The following is a 14,719-nucleotide window of genomic DNA, read 5'->3' on the forward strand; positions in this document are numbered from 1 at the left end:
GAATTTGTAAATATTTTAAAATAGGCACTATTCTTTTTAATAAACTGCATAGTTGCAATCTAAACAACTACATTCTCGACTAAAATAGCCTCAAAAGTAATTTTTTTTGACCAACAGCAGTAATATTTGTCAAACTGTAGTGTCTCTCTGCTTGTTGCTGGCTGTATGTGGGCGGAGTAATACACAAAGATAAAGGGCGGAGGGTGCCTTTATGTGATATTACTGGCAAAATGTTGCACGACTATCAGCCAATCAGATTCAAGAACCAGACAGAACTGTTGTATATATGTATATATGTTATCTTACATTACATTAAATACATTATGGGCTCTATTTTGACAGTCCATGCGCAGAGCGCAAAACGCAGGGCGCAAACACTTTCAGGGCGTGTCAGGACGCGTTTTTGCTAATTTAAGGACGGGAAATCTGCCTTGCGCTGTGGCGTATGGTTTAAAAGGGTTGAGTTTATTTTCTTAATGAGTTATAGGTGTGTTTTGAGAATAAACCAATTAGAATTTCATCTCCCATTCCCTTTAAGAGTCAGCTGCATCGCGCCAAGAGCGCATTCGCTATTTACAGGACGCAAAGTAAGTCTAACTACTTCACTAGCAAACAGTTAACAGTTTTTTTTAACAGAAAACTGTTAAACAGAGCATCTACTGCGTGAGAATGAGAGATAATGGATCTACTTTCACATTCGCTCTTGGATAGGGAAACCTTTACGCACAGACATCAATTAGTCTATAAATAAATATTTTTGTTTGTTAAGCGCAAATATTCTTTTCAAAACTATTTCTAAATTCAGTTCTAATTTCCAGCAAACGAATAAATGAACAATAATAACAAAATGTGCTCAAAAACCTGAGTTATATCCTAAAACACATGCTGTGCCCCATATGGTCTAAAACCTGACAAGTGGGTAAATCTAAGCTTGTTTTTAATAAAACAAATATAAATATGGATATAATAAATAATACTGCTTATAATAATAACATTATACAAAAGCATATTGTTAAGAATGAACTGAAAAAGCCTCCCGAGATGAAGAAGACAGTAAAGCAGTGGTTTTTCATATTTATGTAGGCTAGAAATAATATGTTTTGTAATATTTTAATCCTTTATATTTACATCCTATATCTATTCTTATTATATCCTAAATATATCTTTAATATTTAAATTTTTTCATATGTAAAGATATTTGCCTATTGCTCTCTTGTGCGTATTAACCAGTGTGTAAGGGAGGCGCAACTCTGCGCCGGAGTTTAAACCGGGTCAGTTTTGGTCTAATGAAAAATCTATTATAGTTTCTCAAAATAGCAACGCGCCAGCAGTGCGCCTCAGAACGCCTCCCTTTTTAGACCAGAACGCCTATGTGCGCACATATGAGCGCTAATGCATTTGCTATTTAAGCAGCGTAGCGCAACTACTCTTGCGCCAAGCTGAAACTACCAAAAGACTATTGCGCCACGCCTTGCGCCACACTGCGCCGGGTGTATGATAGGGCCCTATATATTTTTATATTATAGGAAGGTTTCTAAATACGTATTCGCATTTTTATTAAACCTATTTAAATTGTGTTATAGCGAACAGCTTGCCACAATAGTGAGTGTGCAGTCAGTGTAGTGTATTCGGAGTGAATAAGAAAAGCTTGAAACACACAAGTGAAATGTTAGAAGAACAGTTTAATCATACATAGTCACAATTCTGCTTGAAAACTTACAAATAATAATAACAACTCCTCCTCTAATTTCTGGAAATGTACATAAGGCCACCTGAATATGTACATGATTTGACGGTGTGACAAAACTCGTATGTTCATATTTATATCATTGACAATATCTTACAATTACTTTGCTTACAAGTTTGTAGCTGCTCCAAAATACAGCATTGATTCATACAAAAATAGTTGTGTCGTTGTGAAATGTCCATGGAGGCAGGTAGGACCAAACGCTGCCCCATGTTTCCTTTTATTCATTATTTATTAACTTTTTTTTCCAACTGCCACGTGTCAAAATGACAGTCAAACAGGTGACACTGCACCAGGTACATAAAAAGGCTGACCTTTTCCAAGAAATGATTAAAAACAAAACCACCTTGATGCATTAAAAAGAAGAAGAAAAAAAAAAAAACACTTGATCGAAGAAAACTGTATACACATTATATTCAAAGGGAGTGATGAATATTTAAACATCAAAATGCACATTTTGCTATTTTATTTATTTTCCAAAAAGTGTAAAAGACATTCCATTTACAGCATTTACGTTTACAAATGTACATCTGTACAGATGAGATAAAAGCAAATCACTATGCAATTCAGCAAGGCCTATCCAACACCACTAGATTTTGTTCTATTCAACTAATAAACTTACACTTAACTCCACATATACTACATGTATTCTACATTTATTCATATGAAGCAAGATAATGAAAGCCATTAATATATTAACCATACAGAAAGATTATGTCCATTTTGTGAAAATGTATACTTCTGCAAACGATCACTCTACATCACCAAATGCCAACACGGGCTCATTCTGAAAACGTAGTCCCGTAGGACGTTTCTGGAGACTGTTGATTATGTAGCCGGAGGTATGTATGACTGCATTTTATTTTTTAAGCGAACGCTACGGGGCGGTAAAATTTTCGTAAACTTAACTCCGTGTGGAGGGCTTTCCCGCTGCAACCAGTTTGTTCAATTAGCTCACTGTGTACGTCGGCGGACTTGAGAAGCTGAGAGGAGCTGACCATTATGACAAAGACCGGGTTCGAGTCCGGGGAAGAGCGGTTCCGGAAATCAGGTAAGACGAAAACAGAATCCAAAAAATAAAGTGAACAAGTTCATAACAGGGCCAGGATGTGGTAAAATCCGAAAACGTGGTAAAAAAATCAGACGAGGGCTTTTCTTTTTCTGGACGGCTTTTGTAAATTGTTGGTTGGGTTTAGGGAAGCAAGCAGGTGGGCGGATCAATTGGTAAAATTGGTTGGGTTTAGGGCATAGATATATACACTAGATATCACATACGGCCCCTGAGCATGCGTCAATAGCGCCGCCATGTTTGTACAGTGCTCCCAAGACAAATGTCATTCAATCGCACTAGTTAAGACAGTTACTACGTGAAGATGCTGGACTTTAGCGCTGTCTACGGGGGTAGTAACGAGCAAACAAAGAAAACAAAGCACAAAGGCAAAACATTTCATAGGTATGAGTTAGTTTTTCACGTTTTTGTATGTTATAAACTTTTGTACTAAACAGGTAACGGTATTGACGATAATACAGTCACTGCATTCATCATAAGACAAAGTAGCACCATCTCGCACTAAACACTCGGCTTACGCTAGTTTTGTTAAATAAAGTCAGCAAATGTAACCCCGCCGGTCCTACGCCACCCAACCCGCTCCGAGCTGGTATCGAACTGGCGACCTTTCGCATGGGACTCGGTTGCTCTATTAAGACCATGTCCTCTAGTGACCGTCGCTAGAGCACCTTTAGAGGTCAGAGGAGTTAGGTTTACCTGCACAGCACTTACTAGCTGGCCTCTTATGCAAAAGAAATATAACAAGACGTTATGGTGCCAGAAACTTGTATTATTGTCAGCTAAGTGAACGAGTCGTTCATAACAGAGATTCATTCACAAACTAATCACTCCCTCCGTCAGTATGAGAAGTAAAAGCAGGAGAGGAGGTGCGTTTCAGGACATGATCAAATTTAATTGGGAGCGTGGGTAGTACATTTCCATACACACAAACACAAGATTTTTGTCAGGAATGCCCGTGCGATCACTTATCCATCAATGTAGATAAGTGATTTCAAATGATAAGTTTCGTAACTAAAAAAAAAATAATTGCACACTGACCTCCGGGAAAACTCCCGATCATAGATATATGTGTATATGTGTATTTCTATAGCTCTAGAATGCCACAGTCCTCCACTGCAGCTTGGTCTCACATTTATTTCAAAGGAGTGCTACCCTGTACTAAAATGGCAGCTCTGTTGACGCATTCCTTCCAATAGACAACAACAGGGTAGGCAACATCTAATGTAAATATCTTTGAGGTTTAGGGAAGGAGGAAGGGTTGGTCGGTCGATTGGCCGGTCGCCCAGTCAATCATTCAGTCATTCAGACAGACGGTCGTTCGACAGCGGCCTCTGGTGGATTTATGCGAGAACAGCGCGGGCACAAACGGCACTCGTGAGAGACATTTCAGATAAGAAAAAGTGCACACAGCAGCCTCTCTTGGATTCGCGAAAACAAACATTGCATAAATGCGTACTTCCCGGGATGTATTTGGTGGTCTCCAGAAACGTCTACGCGTTGGTTCGGTTTAGGGTAGTAAGCAGGTGGGCGAGTCAATCAGTAAAATTGGTTGGGTTTAGGGAAGGAGGAGGGTGGGTCAGTCGATTGGCCGGTCGCCCAGTCAATCATTCAGTCAGACGGTTGTTCGACAGCGGCCTCTAGTGGGTTTACGCGAGAACAGCATGGGCACGAACGGCACTCGCTAGAGACATTTCAGATACGAAAAAGTGCACACAGCGGCCTCTCGCAGATTCCCGAAAACAAGAATTGCAGAAATACGTACCTCCCGGGATGTATTTCGCGGACTCCAGAAACATTCATGTGACTACGTTTTCAGAATGAGCCTGGGTTGCCAAATGCTGTCCATTTGCTTCACATTCATTAATCAATTATTTTCTACTTGCTCAGAAGCCAAGCATTCTGGGTTGACACCAAAGACAGAAACCGAACTCTTGAGTCTGGTCGGAAGAGTGTCAACACTCAAGTACAGTCTCCACCCACACCCGAAATACAGAAATAGAATATTTACTAGTACATAAAAACGCTGTACACTTTGCTTTAGCTATCATAAAGTAAAAAGACGATAATTAGTCAATAACTATACTGTTTTCTAGGGCAGTGTTCATAAAAGTTACTTGATGTTACACAAATACGATTACAAATAAAAGTTTGCTTGTTAAAATATGAAATCAATATCTGCCAAATATCCCTGGCCCTTCAGACATTCACACACCCTAAACATGGAAAAATGTATTATGCTATGCTATGCGTACGTATAGCAATGTAAAAATGCAGAAGCACAAGTGCTCTCAGATGTCATTCAAAACATAGTAGTAAACCAAGACACGTGTGGAACCAGTGGGGTGAATCACATCTTTAAAATAAAAAAGGAGCTGTAAAATATAGTATGCACATGAATAAAAGAAAGAAGAAAAAACAGCCACAATATCCTTCGCTAAGCCACACCCAAAAACCGCCACACACCAATTGTGGCTTAGCAACCGTAGCTATGCGCAGGAGAACTGTCAAGCTTTCGAGCGAAGGGAAACAATCCAAAGCGTTGTGCAAAGTTCGGACAGGATGGTGGAAGTTTATTCCTTTCCAAAACCCAAAAGGGGAAAAATGCCAGCATGGATTAAGCTCTGTGAGGGGAGCTAAATGAGCGGGGTTAAGTTGGATTTGTTTTGACGGCAATAACTCACACACCTCTTACCCTAAACAGACCTAAACTGTGTTTCCTACAAAAATACGAAGCAGGTTATGTTTCACAGCTTTCTTTTTCTTGTTTTTCTTTGAGCACTGCTCTGTTTAAGCCCTCGCCATAGTTGTCATACTAATAGCAATCATATTTCCATCTGTTTCAAGCTACGAATATTTAAAATAACAGATGCGATCTGAGATGATATCACAAAACTGAGCACTGGCGATCAATAAACTTTACTTCAATATACTTCAGCTGTTTTTCAGTAATTTATAAGCCTAATGTCCATGTCAGAGCTACAATTCACTGATGTTTTCGTAGTCACTGGTGACAGTGTTATAGCAGGTTGGTGTCTGCTTTTATATTTGGGCACAATCCCAATTCTATTTTTGTACCCTTACCCCTTGGCCCTTGTAACTGAGGGTTAAAGGGAAGGGCTTCAAAATTTACCCCTAAGAATTGGGACAGCACTACATCACCTGCACACGACATCATATGTCCTTGCAATCTCTTGCTTCCTATGAGATCAGACGATTGCGACTGCTGTAGTTATTGCAGTTGCGTTATTTTTTGGTATTTATCTTCAGGAAATCACTGAAGGCATATATTATGTTATCATAAAGATCTAATGTGGCAATCGTAACAGTACTGTGCATTTACACAGTGGCCAAATTCATTAATGTAAACAACAAAAACAACATTAACATTATAGCAGACACTGTAAACAGCTCATTGACAGCCACTAGACTTTTCTGACAGGGTATTCCAGTGTCATTGAGTGTCAGAATGTCGTGAGACTACTATACAGGCGTTATGATTATGGATTAAAGATCGCGAATAGATCGCAAAATTTAGCCTTTTTTTTTTTTTTTGTAAAGCATGATGTTAAAACACGAACATGGCTATGAATATATTAAAACTTGTTTGTTGTAAAAATAATGACAAAAAATACTAATTAGTGGATCTCCTTACTTCCGGATGCAGCTTGGTTGAGTGTGGTCCTGAAAAATCTTCGTTAGCCTTCAAGCTAAAGAGAATTGGGACAACACTACCCCTTCATGGGCACGCGCAAAACGAGGGGTAGGGGTAAGGGGAAGTGGTAAAGGCTGATTTATACTTCTGTGTCAAACGCGCTGACGCATAGCCCTTCTCTGTGATTGGTTATTTTGGTAGCGCTGACGAGTCTGGGCGGGACCGAGAGCCGCGTGAATGGTGCGAGCCAGATGGAGTGATTGTTTACAAGTGTGGAGTCCTGTGATGGAGCTCCGGATTGAAAGTTTTGTTTTGTGTTTACCTCATAGTTAAAGTTGTTGCATGTCCGATGGTTCCTGCCTCAAAATGAGCGAGTTTGAGCCACTTGTACATCCCGGAAGTGTTCAGGAAAAGCAAAACAAAGGCGAAGAAACTCGACACAAGGTAAAATTTACACCTCACTGCCAACTAGCGTTTCAGAAGTGTTAATGCAGACCAACAGAGACAGCGTGCAGAAATATAAATGCACGGCTACGCGCGTTGCATGCGCCGTGGGTTACGCCGGTCACTTGACGCAGAAGTAAAATCCAGGCTTAAGGGGTAGAATTGGGATTGGGCCTTGGTGTCCGACTAATATTTGCTGGTAGGGAAAATCTATTTGTTCACTTCAGCTATGTATACTTTGAGTGGCATTTCAATGTTTTTATTTCTTCCACTTAACTGCAAATTAAAATAGAAACGGTATAAAGAGCACACAAACAATAGGTAACAGTTAGGTAATAGGTACTCTACATTGTTATGGGTCAATGATGCTAATATTCAGCACAAATCCATCAATTTCCCCTTTGTCTGTTCTTTCTATAACAGAATTATGTATTAGCACTGTCCATGCGTGTTTCCTGGTCAGTTAGTAACGCTATATTTCATTGCACAACAATAATCTATCAGGCTTTTTAGCTAAAAAGGAGAAATCACGGTTTAATAAGTTATTATTAGATTATTTTTAAATGTCACCTTTCCTGCTGTGCATGAGCTAATCTGTTGAATGGTCAGCGTATGAGGCAGCTAGGCTAACCTAGCTTCTAATCAGTTGCCTATTATGTGGTGAATATACCCCTGTAATGCATACTGCAGTCCTTTTTTATCTGGTTTTCTCTGATTTCTCACCTGTTCGCCAAAAATGGCTAATTATATCCCTGGGAATATCTGACACCAGCGTATATGTATTGTAATAGACGTGCGAGGCACGAAAGCTTGACAGGCGTAGCAACATTAACTAAAGAGGGCGGGGCTTAGCGAAGAGTTAATTGATTAAGGAATATCTAAAAATCAGCACAGATAGATTGCGGCTGACAAACTAAATTGTAAAGATTAAGCTGATTGGTTTACTATTATAATTTGTTTATTATCAGCAGCTTTGGCATACGTATCATTGTGCGAAAACAGGGCCGTTGTGTAACATCTTAAATGCCATTTAAAAGTTTGGATTAAAAAAAAGGATTACTCAGTTTGGCTTTATAAAGTCACTTGCTGGTGTTAATTGTAAGAACTGTAAAATTTCGGCATGTCTTTTTCTACAGAAAATGTACAAGGTTAAAAAAAATTACAAAATGTTTGCTAGAAAAACAGTCAGTTACATCAATTACATCATAAACAAAGGAGTTGTGCCTTACCCGGGAAACCACCTCTCTGGTGAGAGTGGAAGTGGTAACAACAGACTGTACCAGGGACTGATCAAATTTGCTGCCACCTTCATCAAAGCCCACTTCTTTTCCTTGCTTTTTTTTTTTTGGTAACCCTCCTATAGAGTATGACAGATCACTCCAAAGAGGTGAAGATGCCCATAATTAACATTGCATGTTTAGAATGAGGCAAGGTTTGGGTTAAAGGTCCCTACATTAGGCCATTAGTAGGGCCCCCAATAGGGCCTAGATCTGATCCACTCTTCATGTAGTACTTTTCCAGCTTAGCCAGGATGTGCTTTCCATATGTATATTTCCGGAGAGTGGCAATATGTGGCCGGATCTGGAATTGACAAGATGAATTGGTTAAGATTCTATCCGTAATTATATTAACTATAACTTAAGGTAACGACATGTTCTGTGCTTGTACCTTGTGCATGATGATCTTACGCTGGGCAGGCTCAGCCATGTCAATCATTCTTTGAACAACATAATTTGCATACTGGTCCTTCATCATGGTGTAGAGAGCACTGTGAGGGCCGTCCTTTTGACAGCAGACTTCATCGATGAGCAGGGCCCTCTCTGCCCGGGATGAATGAATCACACACTTCTCCACAACATTGCTTTAAATGGCAGACGTGTATAGAAATATGTTAGCTTTCAGATATAATCAGTTATACAGAATAGAGAAGTGAGTAAAGTAATGCCTTTTTTGTTAGTGAAGAACTGTGTAAAATGACTTTAAAAAATCAAGTTTAAATACGTTTTTTTGTGAATATAAGCCAACTGAAACGCATCATTCTAGAGGTCTGCATTCCCGCGCCGCAGGACCCGACCAGATTTCTGCGGCGCGGGTATAAATTTCCAAATAAATCACGGGAGCGGTCGGTAACGGGTTTAATTTGGGACAGGAATGGGCTGTCTAGCAATATCGCTCCCGACTCCTGAGCGAGCACGCGGATGTATGTGTGTAAATGAAATAGCGCGATGCTGTGTTTAGCTTGTTTGTTGCTGTGTGTGTGTGTGTGTGTGTGTGTGTATGTGTATGTGTGCACACGTGCGAATGAGAGGTGTGTGTGTGTGTGTGTGTGTGTGAGCGCGCGAATGAGAGAGAGACAGCTTTGCCTGTGTGTGTGCTTGGTGCTTATGTGTGTGTGTGTGTGTGTGTGTGTGTGTGTGTGTGTGTGTGTGTGTGTGTGTGTGTGTGTGTGTGTGTGTGTGTGTGTGTGTTAGTGCGCGCGCGCGATTGCGAGAGGAAGAGAAAGAGCTTTGCCTGTGTGTGTGCTTGGTGCTTATGTGTGTGTGTTAGTGGTCGCACGCGCGCGAATGAGAGAGAGAGAGAGAGAGCTTTGTCTGTGTGTGTGTGTGCTTGGTGCTGTGTGTGTGTGTGTTTATACAGACAGCTTGTTATAGGCTGTCTGGACTGTATAGCTGGGTGATTTTCAGTTTTGTTCTCCCCCCGCTCTTTAGCGGGATCGGGCGCGGTGGGTAGAAAACGGGGCGGGCAGCGGTACAACAAGTGCTTAATATAAGCAGAAGCGGTCCGGTTCGGGCTAAAATCTGGCGGGTGCGGGCGGGAGCGGGATTCAAAATTTAGTCCCCCGCAGATCTCTACATCATTCCTTACAAACTTTGCAGCCTCATTGTCATTTTACAGAAGAACAAGACAAGGCTGTCCTCTCTCCTCCTATATTTTTTTTGCATTAGCAATGGAATCTTTGGCAGCAAAAGTTTATATCCTTTTTTAATTAATAACAGACCCCAATATATATGTATTTTGTATATATGTATTAGGTATATAATAAAAGGCAAATGTTGATTAGGTCTTAAACCAGACCTGCAAGTTGTATCCTTGAACACTTGTCTCTTTTGTATTCTAAAAGGTCATTTATTCCTGTGATTTCAAAGCTGAATTTTTTGCATCATTACTCAAGCCAAACGGTTTTTCTGAATTCATTCATTCATTCATTTTCTTGTCGGCTTAGTCCCTTTATTAATCCGGGGTCGCCACAGCGGAATGAACCGCCAACTTATCCAGCAAGTTTTTACGCAGCGGATGCCCTTCCAGCCGCAACCCATCTCTGGGAAATTTTCTGAATTCATTGTAATATTTTGATTTGATGGAACGTTTTATATTTATTATATGATAATATTATTATTATTACTATTATTTAAAAAAGCTGAGTATAATGCATTTCATTTTTGAAAAACACAGTATAGTGATGGGGACACTAGGGGAGCGCGGGGTACAAAGTAACGCGGGGTTAAATGTAACACAGAGTTTTAAGGTATTTGCTCAGAGTTAACCATGGCATGCTTCCAAGGTTTTCACCAGTGTTGGCAGACGTCTTCCTGCCAATTATTGAAAAAGTTTAGCGCAATTTGGATGAGAAACACATTTTTGCAGCAAAAAATATTTTTTATTATAGTCAATTTTTTTTTTACTTAAAAAAAAAAGATATATTGTTGTGATCATCGTCTTCTAGGCTAAAAGATTGAACCATTTTGAAAGATGTGGGTTAGTTGTAATAGGGTGTCACAATTAACCCACACACTTCTGCACACCAATTAAACTAATAAAATAATTGTTTGAATTTTGAGTGGACTGTTCAAGACTTTTTATATTAAAATGTTTTTTAATATAAAATATTTTTTAATAGAAAAAAATATATATTTTATTGCTAATAATGCTAATAACTGATTTGTATAATAATGGATAAATGGATAATAATACAAATAGATTCAAATGTGTTTATCCAATAAACAAATAAATAAATAAACAAACTGTGCTACGGAGAATAAAAAAGAGCCAATTACTGAGGAAATATAGCTACTATTTAAAGTAAACTGAATTTAAACTAATTGTGTGAAATCTGCCTTTATAAACATGTGTCACAACTAACCCTCTGACTGTTCCAACTTGCCCCGCAGGTGGGGTGAATAATACAATTTTTAGTCCTGGCACTTTTGGCAATACTGCTCAGAAACCATAGGTCTGGTGATCATAATTGCAGTGCTTATTTGTAGGAGAGGCTTGTGTGTTCTTGGCAAAAAAATATGGTTTGTCTAACCCCATTACTTTGTTCATTATTTCACCAAAACCAAAAAGTGTTACTTTTTGCCCCGCTCTCCCCTTTATACAGCAGCTCTGTCCTTTGGATTTTAGTTACATTAAGTGCCAGAAAAAAAATTAGGTCTCCAAAATCCTGACCAAACTTGCCACCGTTTTTTCTGCTTCCTAAGCATCATCATATTGTCTAAACGGCTTCATCATTCTGTCTCCTCTCCACCAGTAAGCTGGTGGCTGCTGCACATTGGTGGTGGTTGTGGAGACTTTACTTGAGTAATGTGTTAACTGTATTCATTTATTCATTTATTCATTAATTCATTCATTCATTCATTTTCTTGTCGGCTTAGTCCCTTTAATAATCCGAGGTCGCCATAGCGGAATGAACCGCCAACTTATCCAGCAAGTTTTTACGCAGCAGATGCCCTTCCAGCCACAACCCATCTCTGGGAAACATCCACACACACACACACTCACACACTACAGACAATTTAGCCTACCCAATTCACCTGTACCGCATGTCGTGGGACTGTGGGGGAAACCGGAGCACCCGGCAGAAACCCACGCGAACGCAGGGAGAACATGCAAACTCCACACATAATCGCCAACTGAGGTGTTAACTGTATATAAACTCAAAATAGACAAATTATCTATTTTCGACTGACCTTGCAAATTTATGCTGACTCAGAGCCAGAACCTTCCCTCTGACCTCCGCCACTATCTTGCTCTTATCTTCTGGTCGCCCATGCTCCAAAACATGCTGGATAACATAGTTACCATACTGATCCTGCAGATAGAAACAGGCACAGGAGAACGGAAGGGACATTTTTTTAGAACATGTATTTTCAGTACATATATAAACAAACCTGAGATAGAAGAAGAGATGACTGATTAGCACAAGAAAGTCAAGCAAGGCCATTTTTAACCACATATCATCATACAATAAATACATCTTAAGCTGAAAATCATTTAATGATGTCAAAAACAGCAACCCATGGCCAATAAATAAAAAAATAAATAAATACACTGTCTTGATCTGTCATATATATATATATATATATATATATATATATATATATATATATATATATATATATATATATATATATATATATATATATATATATATACACATATATATACACACACACAGTTGCAAACAGAATTATTAAACCCCCTTAGAAATAATTTTTTTTATTTTTTAAATATGTTCCAATGATGTTTAACAGAGTAAGGAAATTTTCACAGTATGTCTGATAATATTTTTTCTCCTGGAAAAAGTCTTTTTTGTTTTGTTTCGGCTAGAATAAAAGCAGTTATATATATATATATATATATATATATATATATATATATATATATATATATATATATATATATATATATATTTAATTTTAAAGACAAAATTATTAGTCCCTTTAAGCTATATTTTTTTCGATAGTCTACAGAACAAACCATCGTTATACAATAACTTGCCCAATTACCCTAACCTGCCTAGTTAGCCTAATTAACTTAGTTAAGCCTTTTTTAATGTATACTTTATTTCTATTTATCTTTTTTAAGGAAAAAAAACAAGGGGAAAAAATACAAATTATGGATTTAAAAAATAAAATAATTTAAATAATACATAAAACACCAGAACTTAAATGAACAGTTGACTGGTCACATATTTCCTTACAGGTCAAATGAACAAATACATATAAAAATCAGATTACTATGTGTAAAGGCATAAGTACAATTCATTTCTCCCAATATTGCGGTTATTTGTCCATTTGTAGTTTTAAAGTAAAAGTCATCCTTTGCATATTTTGAACATTAGATATGATATCCAACCATTCAGATTTTGTGGGGGGTTCCAGTTGTAGCCACTTTCGAGTCACAATTTCTTACTGGTTGCTAGGAGTATTTTTAATAAATACTTGTCTTTTACCGTTAAGTTGGCTGCAATATTTCCCAGATAAATTGTTGTAAAAGAAAAATCCACATCATCACCAAAAATATTTCATCACCTAGTTAAGCCTTTAAATTTCACTTTAAGCTGTACAGAAGTCTTTTAAAAATATCAAGTCAAATATTATTCAGTCATCATGGCAAAGATTAAAGAAATCAGATATTAGAAATCAGTTTCTAAAACTATTATGTTTACAAATGTGTTGAAAAAAATCTTCTCTCCGTTAAACAGAGACACAGGGCTAATAATTCAGGGGGGTTAATAATTATTATTGCAACTGTATACATAGCAAATAATTAAAGTATAAGGTGGAATTGACACACTTTACAAGAACTCAGTAAAAATCCATTAACAAAGGTTCTATTAGTTAATGCAGTGGTTCTCAAACTGTGGTACGTGTACCAATAGTGGTACGCAGGCTTCCTTCTAGTGGTACGCGGAGATATCAAATGTGTCATACAGTATTTATATGCTCCATATATTTCAAAATTTATCAAAAATGATTTATATATAAATATGACATATAATAATAGTTATTATATAACATGTAGCCTATATTTCTGATGTCCAGGCAACATTTCCAGGTGTTCATGAATTGGCTACTATATATTAATACTTTACATTTCAGTATAGCACTTTTCTTTTTACTTTTTACGAACATTAACCTACCATTTTTAACTTTTTAAAAGCACATTTTAATTTTTAAATGTTGACATTTTTAGTTAGTTAGTTTGTTTGTTTGTTTTTACATATAAGCACAGTACACTACAGTGTTAACGTTCAGACTATTTATAATGTTTAAAATGGCTGACAATAATAAATATTCTTAATAATAGGAATTAATCTGCCAAGTTTTAGAACTGTGCAGAGCTGTAGCTGCTTTACTGGGATTACTACGCCACTGTATTTTAATATTGCTCATTATGGTGGTACTTGGAGAGACACATTTTTTTCTGAGGTGGTACTTGATGAAAAAAATTTGAGAACCACTGAGTTAATGAATTTTTTACAGAATTCTACTTCTACAGCATTTATAACAGTTTGTTTCAGTCACTTTGGTACACTTCGAAAATCATCCTAAACATTTTCAAAACAGTAGGTGCATTCCTCAAAACAACTTGTACAAACAGCAAAACACTGTGGACTACCTGCAAAAGCCAATCCTTATTTCTCAAAAATAAACCATGTAAACTACAATGTAAACTATCGCTACTATTACACTAAATTATAGGTTTGACTTTAGGCCCTGTTTACACCTGGTATTATGATGCGTTTTTGTCGATCCAATAACAAGTGTTTGCACGTATCAAAATAAACTACAAATTACAGCAGCCACAAATGTATCATAATAAAATTATGGGTTTTGTATTTTGAAAATTTAGTTTACTTTTACAGGGGAGCATGACATATCTACGCAAACCTTCTATTTCGTCAATCCCTTCACCATTAAACTGACTTACTCTTTCATTTTAGCATAAATTTTGTGCAAATTTCATACAGAACGTCCTGTCTTGAAGATGAACTCTTTAAGCACTGTAAAAACCATGTAAT

General features: G+C 37.6%; 2 protein-coding genes across 5 annotated transcripts in view; both read right to left on the bottom strand.

Annotated features, from left to right (window-relative positions):
• The window catches only part of dsc2l (desmocollin 2 like), a 1,349,056-nt gene that overhangs the window by 91,329 nt on the left and 1,243,008 nt on the right, over positions 1-14,719 (bottom strand). The window lies entirely within an intron of this gene.
• Positions 1,663-14,719, bottom strand: part of pum2 (pumilio RNA-binding family member 2) — a 53,615-nt gene continuing 40,558 nt past the window's right edge. For all 4 annotated transcript variants that reach the window (NM_001443980.1, NM_001443978.1, NM_001443979.1 and 1 more), the window contains 3 exon segments: positions 1,663-8,493; positions 8,581-8,773; positions 11,883-12,004. In NM_001443980.1, the coding sequence (NP_001430909.1) occupies positions 8,362-8,493; positions 8,581-8,773; positions 11,883-12,004 (447 nt within the window). In that variant the 3' untranslated portion in view covers positions 1,663-8,361.

The sequence above is a fragment of the Danio rerio genome, chromosome 20 (assembly GCF_052040795.2).
Source record: "Danio rerio strain M-AB ecotype USA chromosome 20, GRCz13ab, whole genome shotgun sequence".
Lineage (NCBI taxonomy): Eukaryota > Metazoa > Chordata > Actinopteri > Cypriniformes > Danionidae > Danio > Danio rerio.